Raw genomic sequence first — 17,971 nt, forward strand, 5'->3', positions numbered from 1 at the left:
AAAAAAGGTGGTTGTGTTCCTGTTTTTATTCTTTGCATTATACATTTGTGTCTTTTTTATTGATTAACTGTGACATCATTTCAAGACAGCCTCTTGTAGATTTTTCTTAATGATTATGTTTCTTGGCTTAATAATTACTCTCTTACATTCGGTTTTTCTACTTAGGTTCATTTTCTTTTTTTTTTCTGTTGGACGTGCAATTTGAACCTTAATTTGAGTCATTTAATCTTTTAATCTTTAAACGTGTAAGTATTGCATTGCCTTTAGCCACCAAGATTTGTTATATAGTATCATTCTTTATTTTTAACTCTGGTGTTTTTTTATTCTTATTTTTATTTTTTCTTTTTTTTTTTTTAAGTGTGTTTTCAATAAGCGTATGGTTAAATTTTTTATTTTTTGACCCATCAATGGCTTTATTTTATAATAAGGTGGTTTATTTCTTTTTCTATTTTAAAATACAGTTATGTGTTGGTTAACAATGAAGATACTTTCTGAGAAATGTGTTAGGTGATTTCTTTGTGGGAACGTAGAGTGAATAAGATGTTACTTTACTGAATACTGTGGGCAGTTGTAACACATTTGTGTATTTAAGCATATATAACATGAAAAAAGTACAGTAAAAATATTGTATAAAAGATAAAAAATGGTACACTTCTATAGTGAAGCCCCATTATAATCTGCTATTGCATAATATATGTGGTCTGTCATTGCTGAAATGTTGTTATGCAGGGTATGAGTATACTGTTATGATTAATTCTCATTCCTTTTGTTATTCTTTGTGTGTTTTTTATATGTTCTATTTTTTTTTTGCTGCTGGAACCTTGTTTTTGTTTTTATAGTCTCCAATATTTTGGCTCATATATTTTATTTAAAATTCTAGTAGTTATTTGTAATGACAGTTAATGATAGCTTATTATGATAAATTACAATTATGTAATACCTTATTTGAGATGAAATGCTCAAAAATTGTTAGTTTTATGCCCTGCTTTTTTTTTTTTTTTGGTTATGTATTTTCTAGGATTTGCATAATACGGTTTAAAAAAGATCATCCTGTAGGCCGTGGCAGAGGGTTGGTGACTGGGAGAGAGCATAGCTATGCCTCATAGATAATATCTCCAAAGGGCTAGAGATGAATATCTGTCTAATACTGTTTGGTTCTGGTTGTAATCTCTTGAGTCAGTAGACAGATGCTGGGAGAAGTTTGAAGCCGCTTTCTTGTATATTTTAAAGGAATTTTTAAAAATTGAGATACATTTATAATAAAATTTACCATTTTAAAGTACACAGTTGAGTAGTTTTTAGAATACTCATAAGGTTGTGCAACCATCCCTACAATCTAGTTCCAAAACATTTTCATTACTCCAAAAAGAAACCTCATTCCCATTTGTAGTCACTCCCATTACCTCTATGCCTCATTCCCTGGCAACCATAAATCATTCTACTTCCTGTGTATATGAATTTGCCTCCTCTTGACATTTCATGTAAATGGAATGATACAATATGTAGCATTTGGGTCTGGCCTCCAATACTCACTTTTATGTTAAGTAGATTTTTTTTTTAGTGTACCATTTTAATTCCCTTGTTTCTTTTACTATATATTTTGAGTTACATATGATTACTTTAGGGACTACAATTAACAACTTAATTTATAAGAACCTAGTTTGGATTAGTGCCAACTTAATAGTATATAAAAAAACTTTGCGGCCGGGCATGATGGCTCATGCCTGTAATCCCAGCACTTTGGGAGGCCAAGGTGGGCGGATCACGAGGTCAGAAGATCGAGACCATCCCAGCCAATGTGGTGAAACCCCATCTCTACTAAAAATACAAAAATTAGCTGGGCATGGTGGCACCTGCCTGTAGTCCCAGCTACTCGGGAAGCTGAGGCAGGATAATCACATGAACTAGGGAGTCAGAGGTTGCAGTGAGCCGAGATTGTGCAACTGTACTCTAGCCTGGCGACAGAGCAAGGCTCTGTCTCAAAACAACAACAAAAACCCCCGAAAAAAACTTTTGCTCACAGCTCCATCCTTTTGCCTTCTTTTGTGCTGTTATCATACAAGGTATATCTTTATATATGTAGTATACCTATCAACAAAGATTTATAATTTATATACTTTTTCGTCAGATAGGACAAAAATTACAAAAAATTATGCTTAAAAATTTTTTTATTTTTTTAAATAATTTTTTTTTTTTGAAACTGTTGCTCTGTTGTCCCAGCTGGTCTCAAACTTCTTTTGACAGATTATGATGTGATCAGGTGTGAATCTCTTTGAGTTCATTTTAGTTGGAGTTGTTGAGCGTCTTATATGTGTAGAGTAGTAGTTTTCATCAAATTGGGAAGTTTTTGGCTATTTCTTTAAATTTTTTTTTTTTGCCCCTTTCTCTTTTCTCCTTATGGTATTTTTATTATGTATGTATGTTAGTATACTTGATGTTACAAGTTTCTGAGGCTGTGTTATGTGTTTCATTTTTTTGTTCCTTAGATTGTATAATCTCAATTGACCTATCTTCAGCTTCACTGATTTTTCTTATGCCTGCTCAAATTTGCTGTTGAGTCTCTCTGGTGAATTTTTTCTTCAGTTATTGTACCTTTTGACTCTAGAATTGCTGTTTGGTGAGACATTGTTTTCATGCTTTTAGACATGCGTTTTCATGTCAAAAGAAATGGTTTGCTTTAGGTCTTTGAACTTTTTAATTTTTTTAGAGATAAGGTCTTGCTCTGTTACCCAGGCTGGACTGCAGTGGCGTGATCATAGCTCACCGTAACCTTGAACTGGATTCAAGCAGTCCTTCCACCTCAGACTCTTGAGTAGCTGGGACTACAGGCATGTACCACCATACCTGGCTAATTTTTCTATTTTTATTTTGTAGAAATGGGGTCTTGCTATGTTTCCCAGGCTGGTCTCAGATTTCTGGCCTCAAGAGATCCCTCCCACATCAGCCTCCTAAAGTGCTGGGATTACAAGTGTGAGCCACCATGCCCAGCCCCTTTGAACATATTTAAAATAACTGACTTAAATTCTTTTTCTACTGTGTGAAACATCTATACTTTCTTGGGGACAGTTGACATTGATTCTGTGTATAGACCATACTTTCTCATTTTTTTGCATGTCTTGTACTTTTTTTCTTGAAAATTTGACATTTTAAATAATGTGGCAACTCTGGAAATCAGATTCTCCTCCCTTCCAGGGTGGTTTGTTGTTGCTGATTTTTGTAATTAATTGTGTGTGTGTTAGTAATTTTTCTGAATTAATTCTGTGATGTCTGTCCTTTATCGTGTGTGGTCACTGAAGTCTGTACTTGGATAGCTTAGTGGTCAGCTAATGATTGTGCTGGAACAAATAAATTGCACATTCTTTGCTGAGAACTTCTGTATGTTGAGACATTCCTTCAACATTCTAAGGCACTTGACAACTCTGCTTTAGCTTTCACTTCTAGCTTGTTTAAATACCTCAAGTTCAGGCAAAGGTGAGAGTTTAGGGCCTTCTCAGGTCCTTCTTGAGAATGTGCACAGTCCTGGTCATGCATACCAGCCCTGTGCCTGCTTATGGCCTTCTAGATTTCCAGAAATACATTGGAGCTTTTCAAAGCCATCACAGACATCTCATTCCCTAGCTCTTCTTTACAAGCCTTTTTGTTTTTTTGCCTCAGGCAGCCATGAAGTTAAAACACTTTCCTGGAAAATTGTTTTTGACAAACATTCACCTAAGGGAGGTTTTTTTGTACTTGGTGAGCTCAGAGGTTAAATACAGTCAACCTTGCAAGTGGGGTCTTCTGGGGAACTTCAGGAGAATAACAGTTCCTTGGGAATGAATCTCTGAAAGAACCATAACTCCATTCTGTTTTTCTCTGTTGACTGCCAGGCTTTACCTAGGATCCCAACAAGCTATTATTTTTATGTTTGTTTGTTTGTTTATTTATTTATTTATTTTATTTTTTTGAGATGGAGTCTCGCTCTGTTGCCAGGCTGGAGTGCAGTGGTGCTATCTCGGCTCACTGCAACCTCCACCTCCTAGGTTCAAACGATTCTCCTGCCTCAGCCTCCCAAGTAGCTAGGACTACAGGTGCACGCCACCACACCCAGCTAATTTTTGTATTTTTAGTAGAGATAGGGTCTCACCATGTTGACCAGGATGGTCTTGATTTCTTGACCTCGTGATCTGCCCGCCTCGGCCTCCCAAACTGCTGGGGTCGTGAGCTACTGTGCCTGGCCACATGCTCTTATTTTTAAAGGCTACAGTATTGCTGGGGATGGGACTGAAGTACTGTTATTCAGCCGTTTATTCTTTTTATTCTTGAATAAGTCTGCAAGCCTTTGATTTAGTTCTCAGTGTTCTGTAACATTTGATTCTGACAAATAATTTATCTAGTTTTTTGTTGCTTTTTTTTTTTTTTTTTTTTCTTTTGAGACAGAGTTTGGCTGTCGCCCAGGCTGGAGTGCAGTGGCACGATCTCGGCTCACTGCAAGCTCCGCCTCCCGGGTTCACGCCATTCTCCTGCCTCAGCCTCCCGAGTAGCTAGGGCTACAGGCGCCCGCCACCACGCCCGGCTAATTTTTTTTTTTGTATTTTTAGTAGAGACGGGGTTTCACCATGTTCGCCAGGATGGTCTCAATCTCCTGACCTCCGCCCGCCTCGGCCTCCCAAAGTGCTGAGATTACACGAGTGAGCCACTGCGCCCGGCCTTTTGTTGCTTTTATTGAGAAATTTTTGAAAGTCCTTGTTCTACCATTCTTTGTTGTGTTACACTCCTTCAGTTTTTAAAAATATACATCATAATATTTAAGTTACATCATACAGTTTTTAATAAAGTAGAATGAGAATGGCATGAGTTGAAGGCTGGATATATTTTTCTTACCTAGTTCCATCCTGACTTATAAATGCCTTATTCCCTGACTTTTAGATTCTGGAGAATTGAGGCTCAGGAACCACCCTGTCTGGGTTCAGATCTTAGCTCTGCTACTTTTTAACTTTGTGACCTTGAGCAAGTTACTTAACTTTTCTGTGTTTCAGTTTCTTCATTTGTAAAATGGGAATAATGATAGTACCTCCCAATAGAGCTGTGAGGATTTAAAGAGTCAGTCTGTGCAATGTACTTAGACCAATGCTTGGCACATAGTAAGCACTCAACAAAGGTTAGCTATTTTTCAGAAGTTATGATGTTGAAAATTTTAAGATAATTTGAATTTGCTAGTTTACGTTTGACTATTTTTTAGACATTAAGGATTTGTTAACTTTCTAATGAATATAGATTAGAAAAGTAATATTAAAGAATATAATAAATATGTTAATATTTCTGTAGTTTGTGTCTAAGAAAATATATTTTTCTTATGTGCAGTGTTTAGCAGTAGCATTAAAAAATGAATGGAAATCCCAGATAAAGTATAACAAAGTTATTGTCTATTATTTATAATGTAATATTATCTGTTTATCATTTTTATTAGGTTAATAATAATGAAATGGTTGCATTACAACGAGATCCTAATAACCCTTATGATAAGAATGCAATTAAAGTAAACAATGTGAATGGAAATCAGGTTGGCCATTTAAAGAAAGATCTTGCAGGTGCTTTGGCCTATATCATGGACAACAAATTGGCACAAGTTGAAGGGTAATGTACTTTCAGAATTTAGTTTTAATAATTGTGAATTATAGTCGTCTTTGAACTAGTTAGGCCTTCTTGTTAGAGCCTATAAAGGTTTGCTAACAATTTCTATCACTGTACTCTTGGTATGTGTTAAATAAAGTTTTAATTCTCCTTCTACATACTTCTACTACCCCAGCCATCAAACAATTGTCCTCTCATTTTCCTTTGGAATTATTACCATGGAGAAAATAGACCTTGGTTCAAATATTAGGAAGTACATTCCATTTCTCCAAACCTTTTGGTAACTAGGTTTAGGAATTTGGAAGTGTTTGTTTGTTTGTTTATTTATTTTCAGACAGAGTCTCACTCTGTCACCCAGGCTGTAGTGCAGTTGTGTGATCTCAGCTCACTGCAACCTCTGCCTCCCGGGTTCAAGCAACTCTCCCTGCCCTAGCCTCCAGAGTAGCTACAGGTGCCCGCCACCATGCCCAGCTGATTTTTGTATTTTTTAGTAGCAACAGGGATTTGCCATGTTGGCCAGGCTGGTCTCGAACTCTTGACCTCAGGTGATCTGCCCCCCTCAGCCTCCCAAAATGCTGGGATTACAGGCGTGAGCCACTGCGCCTGGCCTGGAAGTGTTTGTTTATATCAGAGGTTATAAACTGGTGTTCTGTGATATGATGTAGGTGAATTTCATTTTGCCCTACAGTGTTTTAGACATTTTTTCGTTTAGTACTAATATTGAAATACCTTGCTAGTCTGCATTTTATACATATTAATTTATTTCCTTAAATACAAAAAACTTATTTTTCTCTCAACAAGTGGAAAATCTGGCAATGCAGGATGAGTTGTCACTTCCATATGACAACAGTTGACTGGAACTCTCCCTTTAGCTAGGGCATATGCTCTCCCAGTTTTATCACCTATTTCTTTCTTTTTTCTTTTTTTAAACTCTTTCTAGTCTTTCAGTTACCTTTTCTCTTTTAGGCATTTGTACTTGCGATCTCAATTTAAGTATCCAGAATATTTAGGATCTTGATATTCTAATTCTAATTTTTAGGATATTCATATCATAATCCTAGGTGAGTTTGGAAGATAAAATAAATGCTCAGTAATGTCTCACTTTGTTTTCTCCTTTTTCAGTTTATCAGGTTTTTCAGTTATTGAGAATAACTTAGTGAATCACAAGTTCTTGCATTCCCTATTTTCCAAGCAGAATGAGTTACTACCCTCAGTGGTTCCATTAGCCGAAGCTCTACCCTTTCATTTAACTTACTTTACTTATATTACAATCTTGTTTACAGGCCATCCTTGCATTTTTAAAAGTGCTTTATTCCATTTTCTCAATTTTTTCTGACACTCTGTTTCTAAAAATCACCCTTTTCTTCTGATTGTGATTCTATTCCTTGTCCTTTTTTTCTTTCAAGTCTGCCCAACTGGTTCCTTGTTACTTTACTTCCACGTAAAATGTAAATGATGCACTTAAAATATTGAACTACTTCTTAGTGGGGATAAAAAGTAATGCTTCTAATTTCCCTTTCTTTTTCTCCCAAATATAATAGGGTTGTTCCTTTTGGTGCAAACAATGCTTTTACCATGCCTCTGCATATGACTTTTTGGGGAAAAGAGGAAAATAGAAAAGCAGTTTCAGATCAGTTGAAGAAACATGGATTTAAATTGGGTCCTGCACCAAAAAGTAAGTTTAGGGTTTGACTTAATATTATTCTGATATTATAAGATGCAGGGATTATGAAACATTTATTCTCTCTTGGAGTTTGTTGGCTAATTTGTGCTCAAGGCTCCAAGGTACAAGTTTTTTTCAGGAGTCTTTTTGAGAAAGTCTCTGATTTTTCCTTTTGCCTCTATTCAAATAGATTCACACATAAAAATATACACGGTCAGAATAGTGAGGGGATATTAAACAAAAAAAGAAAAAGTATATATACAAGGAATTCTCGTATATACCCTCCCCTAATTTTCCCTAATGGTAACATCGGAAACCCCTGACTTTAAACATTCTTTTTGATAAATTTTAGACAAAGAGAATCTTCTAATAGTGAACGAAAAGGAGTGCTTGGCAAGAGTTTGTGCAAATAATGTGGAATTACTTGTGTTTTTTGAGTGATTTAGTATTTAGCTTTTTAAAAACCTCTAAAATACAAGGCTTTTAATGCAGTTTATTATGCACATTTTATTTATTTATTTGTGTATATATTTTGAGACAGAGTCTTGCTCTGTCACCTGGGCTGGAGTACAGTGGCCACGATCAATGGCTCGGTGCAACCTTGACCTCTTGTGCTCCAGCAATCCCTCCACCTGAGCCTCCCAAGTAACTGGGTCTACAGGTGCACACCATCATGCTCTGCTAATTTTTGTATTTTTTTTACAGACAGAATTTCACCGTGTTGCCCAGGCTAGTCTCGAACTTCTGGGCTCAAGCAAACCACCTGCCTTGGCCTCCCAAAGTGCTGGGGTTACAGGCGTGAGCCACAGCACCCAGGCCTGTTATGAACATTTTAAAAGCTACTTAATAAAAGATAAAAACCTATTTTATTTGATGGCTTTATTCTTTTTATTTTGTAAATTATAGCTTTAGGATTCAGTTTGGAAAGTGGTTGGGGCTCTGGAAGAGCTGGACCAAGCTATAGTATGCCAGTGCATGCTGCAGTACAGATGACAACCGAACAGGTGTGCTTCTCTTTTATTTTGTAATCTAAAAGTGAATATCAAATGTTGCGGGTTGTATTTAAAAGAACAGGATGAATATGTACGTGTGGGTATTATATCATCTTCAAATATATTTATAATGAAACATGTTATAGAATAGTATATACATATATATGTTAACATTTTATGTAAAAAGTTCTGATAAGAAATAAATCCATACGTGAACATTTGTACCTAACATGCAAAACACACACGTTACTGTTTATGCATAGCATGTTTTTGTATTTGAAATGTTTTAAATGTTCATGTAGTAATTTTAAGAAAAAAATTGAAGTTGAGACTTACTCCTTTCAGTAATTTTGCAAATGCAATGTGAAAGAATTAACTCCCAATTCTTCACATTATCTTTGTCTAATTTATAATTTAGGATGACGTTATGCTGAATTTCTTTGGAAAAAAGTATATAAAATAAACTAATGCTGATCAATTTAAAAATAACATTAAACTTTTTTTGATGTTTGTATCTACCAGTGTTAGTCCTTTTATCTACTAATTGTAGTTACCATATTTCCCCTGCTTATTGTTAGAAGGACTTGAGCATGTTTCTGGTAGATAAACCCCAGGTTACTTCTGATTTTTTAGTCCTGGCCTGATTTCTTCTGAGCTGCTGCTGTGTTTATGTGTTAATTTTCAAAAATATCTGTATCACATATATGTTGATATAAAATTGGACTAACCTAGTTTAAATAGTCAATTAAATTAGCATAATAATAAAAGTATCCTATAGTGCATGGCAGGTTCCTTATTGCAGTAATAATAAATGGAATATCATTGACCTAGTAGGACTGACAAAATATTTTGAATACAACTGATAGCATCACAGAATTTTAATGGTAGAAGGAACCTTAGAGACAATCTAAATTTAGTTCATCCCTTTCATTTTATAGGAATAAGACATGGGGCCATAAAGGTCAAGTCTTGCCAAAACTTGTATGTAAGCTTATTTGTGATAAAACTGTGACTGAAACTCAGGACTTAAAACTCTTCTATATTCTTTTACCTCCTAAAAACTAAAGCCCCTGTTCGTTATCTCTTCAGTGAGTAGTGTAATCCTAGGGTTGATTTATGTGCTTTTTTGACGTTTGACTATTTTGTGTTTTTTAAATTTAATTTCAGTTTTTTAATTTTTTGGGACTGGGTCTTACTTACTTGCCCAGACTGGAGTGCAGTGGCATAATCATGGCTCACTGTAGCCTCTACCTGCTGGGCTCAAGTGATCCTCCCATCTCAGCATCCCTAGGAGCCAGAACTACAGGCACGTACCACCATGCCTGGCTAATTTTGTAAAAATTTTATGTAGAGATGGGATCTCTCACTATGTTGTCCAGGCTAGTCTCAAACTCCTGATCCTCCCACCTTGGTCTCCGAAAGTGCTGGGATTATTGGCATGAGCCACCACTCCTGGCCCATTTGACATTAATGTCAGTTAATTAACTAAATGATTTCAAATCTGACTTACATGCAAGTATTATTTTAATTAGTTTGTTTTACATTATTTCTTGTTGCTGTTTGTTGTAGCTTAAAACAGAATTTGACAAATTGTTTGAAGATTTGAAAGAAGATGATAAAACCCATGAAATGGAACCAGCTGAGGTATTGAACCAATATTTTTTATTTAAGACTACTCAGAATGTTTAAACGTACTTATAATCTACTCTTTGTTTAATCACAGGATCTGCATGTGAAAAAAGGAATGACTTACTGTATTTGCCTTTATGACTTTTTTTTAATAGGCTATTGAAACACCACTGCTTCCACATCAAAAACAAGCTCTAGCTTGGATGGTGTCACGGGAAAACAGCAAAGAACTTCCACCATTCTGGGAACAGCGAAATGACTTATACTATAACACAATAACAAATTTTTCTGAGAAGGACCGACCAGAAAATGTCCATGGAGGAATTTTAGCTGATGATATGGGTTTGGTAATTATTTTTTTTTTTTAGTTAATAAAATCTAATTTTGTGATGATGATTTTCTAGAAAGTAATTTTGAAGTAAAAAGAGTTAGGAATATGTTGGTACCAGTTTGGGACTGGATTTTTACTATCTTTGTAGAACACAGTGTTTCCTATAGTTTTTACTTAAAATAGTGGCAAAGTTTTGGTTTGGTTAAAGTACAATTAAAATAATTAGGTAACAATAATGGTATAAAGATGTTTTCCTCAGTTTTCTTTTTTTTTTTTTTTTTTGAGGTGGAGTCTTGCTCTGTCACCCAGGCTGGAGTGCAGTGACGCGATCTTGGCTCACTGCAGCCTCTGCCTCCCAGGTTCAAGCATTTCTCCTGTCTCAGCCTCCCAAATAGCTGGGATTACAGGCATGTGCCACCATGCCCAGCTAATTTTTATATTTTTAGTAGAGACAGGGTTTCACCACATTGGTCAGGCTGATTTTGAACTCCTGACTTCAAGTGATCCACCTGCCTTGGCCTCCCGAAGTGCTGGGATTACAGATGTAGGCCACCTTGTCTGGCCATGTTTCTCAATTTCCTTTGCTCTTTGAAATTCAGGGTGACCTGTCTTTCATAAGTTTTCTTTTAAAAAGTAAAGACAAAACAATGTTATGTGAAGTTGTATTCCAGCACAAATATTGTGGTATGCAGAGTAATATTTATGGGTCCTTACACCAGCAGTTTTTATATTTTTCGGTCTCAGTAACCCCTTCTACTTATAAAAATTAATGATCTCAAAGAACTTTTGTTTTTGGGTGCTGTTATCAGTATTTATAGTATTAGCCAGTGGTAACTAAAGATAACAGTACAAACTCATTACTTGTTAACATAAATAGCATATTTTTAAATGAAAAGTATGCCAAAACACTTAACAATTTTGTTGAGACACTGGCATTGTTTTACATTTTTGCACATCTCTGTGTTTGGCCGAATAGATGGCAGCTGAATTCTCACCTGCTTCTTCATTCAGTCTGCTCTGTTAGGTTGTTTTGGTTGAAGTGTATGAAGAAAGTTTGTCCTTACGACGGTGTGTAGTTGTAAAGGAAGGAATATTTTAATAGCTTTTTAGGTAATTGCAGATTTCTTTGATATACTACATCAAAATTTAGTAAGTATTAGTTTATTAAAGGTTAATTGTTGTAATACAGAATGCTAAATCATATCAGTGAGCTTTTTATACCCTGTTCCATTAAAATCTATTTGCGTATCTTGCCCATTGAATGGATATTTTACCCATGTATGATTTTTATAACACCAAGCATTGCTCTTTTAGAAAATGTTGGTTCATTGAGTTGGGCAGACCTGCCAAATGTTGATGTATTTCGTATACAATATCCAAAACTTACATTCATTAATGTTACCACTGATGTTATTAGAAAATCATTTACATTTTGGGAAGGCACTATGTTCATAGTGTCACAACTTTTCCAACATTCTAATTTTCTATTGAAAACTCACATTTTATCATTTACAAATAATCTCAGTTATTTCCTTTGTAGATGACAGTCTCACTTTGTTCATTTTTAAGAAAATATCTTTTAGATAGTCGTGATTGATAGTTGTCATTCAAGTAAAAATGGTGTTGCATGAAAAAAGTGATTAGTTGAGCTTATAACTCCTATCTTGAGTGATTTTTCTCTAGCTAACCCTCATAGTTTGATACGCAACAGAAGTAGTTCATATGTAATTACCATTTCACTACACAGAATATTAAGAAGATTTGTACTTAAGTAATGAGATTTAGTAAAATTAATGTGTACTGCTTCATCAAGAACATTCTTCTTCTTCTTTTTTTTTTTTTTTGTTGAGATGGAGTTTCACTCTTGTTGCCCAGGCCGGAGTGCAGTGGTTCAATCTTGGCTCACTGCACCCTGCGCCTCCCAGGTTCAAGTGATTCTCCTGCCTCAGCCTCCCAAGTAGCTGAGATTACAGGCATGCGCCACCACACCTGGCTAATTTTTTGTATCTAGTAGAGACGGAGTTTCACCATGTTGGTTAGGCTGGCCTTGAACTCCTGACCTCAGGTGATCCACCCACCTCAGCCTCCCAAAGTGCTGGGATTATAGGCCTTAGCTACTGCGCCCAGCCAAGAACTTTCTTAAGGAAAACTTTTTTTAAAAACTATGTGGCAGTTAAGAATGTGATGACTAGTACTAATATACCCCTTACTACCAGCTGCTTTGTTTTATGCTGAGGCACTTTTTTCACCATTGCTATTTGGGCTTTTTGTGGGATTAGTGCAGATGTTGACAGAGTAAGGTCTGTCTTAGTAGTATTATGAAAACAGTTTTGACTTCACATTTTCGTGAAGGGCTCCTGGGAAACCCTCCCCATCCCCAGTGGCCTGTGGACCACACTTTTGAAACTGCTATTATTTACACTGCTTTAAAATTGCCAGAGATTTACTTCTGTATTGCTAACTATGAATTAAGCTGCAGTAAACATTGAAAAATTACATGCTTCCACTTAAGAAAAATACGTAAGAAATATGTCTTTTATGCTTTATGGAGAAGTTACGACTTTTAAGCTTGGTATTATCTTTAAGTCAAATTTTAATAAAATGATTATATGCATACTGGAATTACTAATCACTTTAGCTCCGAACTTCATGGCAAATGAATAGTTATAAATAGTTGCATGATAAAAATCAATAGTTCAAGGTTAAATGTAGAATTATAGAATAGCAGTCATTCAATAAAATGACATTTGTCAGAGATACTTTGTAGTATTTTATAGTGTAAATAATTTAATAATTCCCTAATAATGTAGTGGAGGAAAGCATTTTCTAACTCATTTTTCATTGACATGTATAATATACAGTACACTTTTGTGGCCTTGAATGATATTTGATATTCGATTACTTGATTTTAAAATGGGAATGTTTTTCTGGTGAACTGGGTTTCAGAATCTGACCATTTTTCTTTTTAAAACATTTTTAAGGGTAAAACTCTTACAGCCATTGCAGTAATCCTCACCAACTTCCATGATGGCAGACCTCTTCCTATTGAAAGAATTAAAAAGAATCTACTGAAGAAGGTAAAGTAGTAGTAAGTGCACTTTATGTGAAACCTCTAGTTTATTGTGAAATCTTTAAATTTCATCATTAAAAGAAACTATCAAGAAATTGTGTTTTCAGAAATGTGGTGAATGGTCTCTCTGTCTCTCATGTGTGGCTGATAAGAATGAAAGTTCGTGCCACCTTCTTTTTATGTTTTCAGACAAGGTGTGGCTCTGTTGTCCAGGCTGGAGTGCAGTGTTGCAATCTCGGCTCACTATAACCTTTGCCTCCTGGTCTCAAGTCATGGGATTTCGCCATGTTGTCCAGGCTGGTCTCAAACTCATGAGTTCAAGCGATCTATCTGCCTCAGCCTCCCAAAGTGCTGGGGTTATAGATGTGAGCCACCAGCAGGTGTCACATGCTTGAGAGCGATTGATAATTTGTATCAAGAGACTTAAAATTGTTTATAATCTTTGAACAATTTTGCCAGTCAGTAATGCCATTTCTAAGAAACTATCTGAAAGGAGTTACCAGAAATTCATTTTTTCTAAAGAAAGTACAAGTTTTTTTTTTTCTCAACATTGTTTTAAAGGCTGGGCATGGTGACTGGCGCCTGTAGTTCCACCTACCTGGGAGGCTGAAGCAGGAGTATTGCTGGAGCCCAGGAGTTTGAGCCTATGGTCAGCTATGATTGCACAATTGCACTCCAGCCTCAGTGACATTGTGAGACCCTGTCTCTAAAACAAATAAAAATAAGATAAAAGTGGACAATTTGAAACATCTTTTGACAAGGGAACAGTTAAACGATATACCCATAAAACTTACATTAATAAAACAATGCAACCATTAAGTATTTTTTATGAATAATCACTTTCATGATTCTTTTTAGTTAAAATATGACAGGTACAAATCTTTGTGTGAAGTTTGGTTCCTCACTTTGTAAATAATATATTCATGTGTGTTTTAAGTCTGTTCACATACACTATCTGTACCAAAATGTTAATAATAACTTACATCCTAGTGATGAGAATAAGGGTGACTTTTCTTGAAACTGTGTGTGTGTGTGTATGTGTGTGTATATATATGTATATAATATAAACATTATATTTGGTCTCTAAGAATTAAAAATTAGTTTAGTGGGAAAAATAAATGTTATTAGAGAGGAACAGTTACTTCTTTTCTTAGCTGAAAATTCAAATAACTTAAATAGAAGGAAATAGCAAAAAGATGTATGCAGTATACTTCTTTTCTGAACTCTTCTGAATTGCCATTCTTCCCTGTTTTTAGTTTTCAGTGAAGGCAGTACATCAGTTTCCTGTCAGTGCTATTGAGATTTTATTTTATTAATGTCTGCACTTAGTTATATTTCCTACTTTCTACTTTTATTGAGAGTTAAACCTGTTGAAGTCTCAGATTCAGTTCCTCACCCTGAGCAACCTAATGTTTTATGTCTTGTTCTTCCTACATTTGGTTATTGAAACTGAAGTTTTAGGTTACCAGATTTGATAGAAGCATGTAAGACTGCTTACGGCTTTAGTCTCAAGTATTAATTGAGAAATTATCAATTAACAATAAGGATTTCTCTTATTTTTCCCCAAGATCAGTTACATATTTAAGGTGTGTTTTATAGTAGGAAGGTTTTAGGATATTTGGGTTGCTACATTAATTGAAATGGCAACTGAAGATGTGATTTCCAGCCAGGGATTTACTAAAAAAAAAAAAAAAAGTCACTCTTTCAAGTGTGTTTAGATATTCCAAACATAAGTATACTGAAATACTGATTTAAATTCCTCTAGATTCTAACATACTATTATTTCATCCAGCTTGGACCTGATAAAAAGTTTATCTTTGAACTTTATAGAGAAGAAGTTTGCTGAGCAAAATATTTTGATATAAAGAATAATCCAAAGCTGGGCACAGTGACTCATGCCTGTAATCCCAGCACTTTGGAAGGCCGAGGCGGGCAGATCACCTGAGGTTAGGACTTCGAGACCAGTCTGACCAACATGGTGAAACCCTGTCTCTACTGAAAATACAAAATTAGCTGGGTGTGGTGGCGCATGCCTGTAATCATAGTTCCTCGGGAGGCTGAGGCAGGAGAATCACTTGAACCTGGGAGGTGGAGGTTGCAATGAGCCAAGATTGTGCCATTGCACTCCAGCCTGGGCAACAAGAATGAATTTCTGTCTCAGAAAAAAAGAAAAAAGGAAGAAGATGAATGCAAAGGACATCCTTTATGTTTGAATAAACGTTTCATGTTGTTTTTTCCCCCATACTGTTTAATATAAATGGTTATAGTAATTATTGAAGACTGGATAGGACGTTTGATGAAAAACATGTTTACTATCTCTTTCTCGGAGCTAATGCTTAGACGTTAACTATCTAAAGTAACTCTTCTAGTTATGTATCTCTATTGGATTTTTAATTTATTTTTTGAGACGGAGTGCAGTGGCGCCATATGAACATGGAACATTGATTTGAAAAGTTTGAAGTCTGAGAATTCTTAATTATAAAGTAAATCCCAGTTCTTGAATTTTTCATTAATGTGTCATTTATAATTAAGATTTGCTTTCGGTATTCCTTTTGAAAAGGTAAAGACCAAGTAGTTTTTTTTTTTTTTTTTTTTTTGAGATACCCATGAAGAAATTTTAAATCAATTTGTATATTTTCCTCTTCACTTATTCACCCTCCCCTTCAGTTGCTCCAGAATTGGGTAGCAATTTAAGTCGTTTTTATTATGCAAAGTAAAGCAATATAAAACAGGATGCATTTAAAGTTATTTAAAACTGATAGCAGTACTGTTTAAGAAATATGCCTATTTACCCAGGAATGTAATGTTAACGATGACGCTATGAAACTTGGAGGAAACAGTACCAGTGAAAAGGCAGATGGACTAAGCAAAGGTAAATTTTAATTTTGAAATGACCCAATATTTGATCTGGTGAACTTTAATTTGAATATGACCCAATATTTGATTTGTGTTTTTTCAGCCTAATATTGTAATTCTAGTTTTGGCTTTGTACTGTACAAAAATTTAGGATCTCTTTTTTAAAAGGTCTTTCCTGAGTACTGGTAGGAAAGGTTTCATCAAGGAGATGATTGAATTGGGTAGTATACCATTTAGAGAACTGGGGAAGAGCATTTTGGGTTGTGAAAAAAAATCTCATGAAAGGATACTTTAAAAAGAATATGTTTTATTTTGGGACCTCAGTGAATTTTATTGTATTTAAAATGTAATACGCATGGATGACAGCAGATAATGCTGAAAAGCTAGCTTTAGAGCCAAATTCTGAAGTCATAGGAGAAATGGAAAGAGATCTGTGGATTTTACAGTTAAATGACCTTCATAAAGTTAATTTCTAAAGATAGATTAGAACAGAACAAAAATATTTTAAGAGTAGTAGGTGAAAAATTGTAAATAACAGTTGTGTGCTATTAAGTTTGGAATAGGAAAGAAATAAGTGGCTGAGTTAGGGTAAGATGAGGTTTTTTTTTTGTTTTTGATTTTGTTCTGTGGTTTTAAGAAAGGAATCCATGAGATTTTGGATTTAGTAGAGAGACTAGTAGGTTGTGGAAGGAAATAGAATCAGGAGAATAGGTAGATGAGTTAGCAGTAGAAGGAAAGAAGTAAGGTTGAGGGAAAGTATAGATAAATGAGTGCATTAAAAGATAGGAAAATTGAGATTTTTATGGAAGATACCATCTCATTTTCTTTGTAAAGTGAAATAGGTCATCTTGGAATAAAAGAGTTAGAATCTAGGCAAAGGGGTCAATATAGTATGGATCATTCTGGTATGGATCATGCTGATGAATGGGTAGGGGAGTTACCAAGTGACACAAGGTGACAGCTGAGATTTGAACATGTAAATTTATAACAGCACCTATTTGTGGTTCCAGTAGCTCTTAGCTGCCTTGGTACAGCAAAACATTCAGCTAGTGTGGGGATTGGCTGGATGAGTACAAAGAAAAGACTGGGTCATAAAAATTTGAAGGTACTTTTTAATTAGAAATGAGGAAATACTAGATTAGGAAAAAAGTAGAGAAAATAGAGTAATGAAAGGAATGAAGATGTTAAGAAAACTGAAAATCAGTAATTAGAAAACCAAGGTTTTAAGAGGGATAATACTAGTTTCTAAGACACCTTACTAATACTTTATATTTGCATTTTTCTTTGAAATAGAAGCATCTAGATGTAGTGAACAACCCAGTATTTCAGATGTCAAGGAGAAGAGTAAGTGTCGCATGTCAGAATTGTCTAGCTCCCGCCCCAAAAGGTAAACTATTATGGTTTGATTATGTCATATGTTTATTTAGACCCTGTTTTCTTATGTGTAAGAGAGATAGAGGCTGGGCACAATGGCTCACACCTGTAATCCTAGCACTTTGGGAGGCTAAGGCAGGCAGATCACAAGGTCAGGAAATCAAGACCATCCTGGCTAACGTGGTGAAACCCCGTCTCTACTAAAAATAGAAAAAAATTAGCCAGGCCTGGTGGTGGGTCCCTATAGTCCCAACTATTCAGGAGGCTTAGGCAGGAGAATGGCGTGAACCCGGGAGGCAGAGCTTGCAGTGAGCCAAGATTGCGCCACTGCACTCCAGCCTGGGTGACAGAGCGAGACTCCGTCTCAAAAAAAAAGAAAAAGAGAGAGATAAAGATGACCATGACCATTATATTTGTTAAGTAGTTCTTTCAGATACATTCTTTTA

The 17,971-nt window shown here is 35.4% G+C and overlaps 1 protein-coding gene across 4 annotated transcripts in view; it reads left to right on the forward strand.

Annotated features, from left to right (window-relative positions):
* Nucleotides 1-17,971, forward strand: part of HLTF (helicase-like transcription factor) — a 56,103-nt gene that overhangs the window by 6,003 nt on the left and 32,129 nt on the right. For all 4 annotated transcript variants that reach the window (XM_011972791.1, XM_011972792.1, XM_011972793.1 and 1 more), the window contains exons 3-10: nt 5,447-5,613; nt 7,152-7,285; nt 8,180-8,277; nt 9,835-9,909; nt 10,050-10,241; nt 13,207-13,302; nt 16,092-16,167; nt 17,445-17,538. In XM_011972791.1, coding sequence (XP_011828181.1) covers nt 5,447-5,613; nt 7,152-7,285; nt 8,180-8,277; nt 9,835-9,909; nt 10,050-10,241; nt 13,207-13,302; nt 16,092-16,167; nt 17,445-17,538 — 932 coding nt within the window. The remainder of the gene's footprint in view (nt 1-5,446; nt 5,614-7,151; nt 7,286-8,179; nt 8,278-9,834; nt 9,910-10,049; nt 10,242-13,206; nt 13,303-16,091; nt 16,168-17,444; nt 17,539-17,971) is intronic.

This window comes from Mandrillus leucophaeus, unplaced genomic scaffold (genome assembly GCF_000951045.1).
Source record: "Mandrillus leucophaeus isolate KB7577 unplaced genomic scaffold, Mleu.le_1.0 Scaffold130, whole genome shotgun sequence".
Taxonomy (NCBI): domain Eukaryota; kingdom Metazoa; phylum Chordata; class Mammalia; order Primates; family Cercopithecidae; genus Mandrillus; species Mandrillus leucophaeus.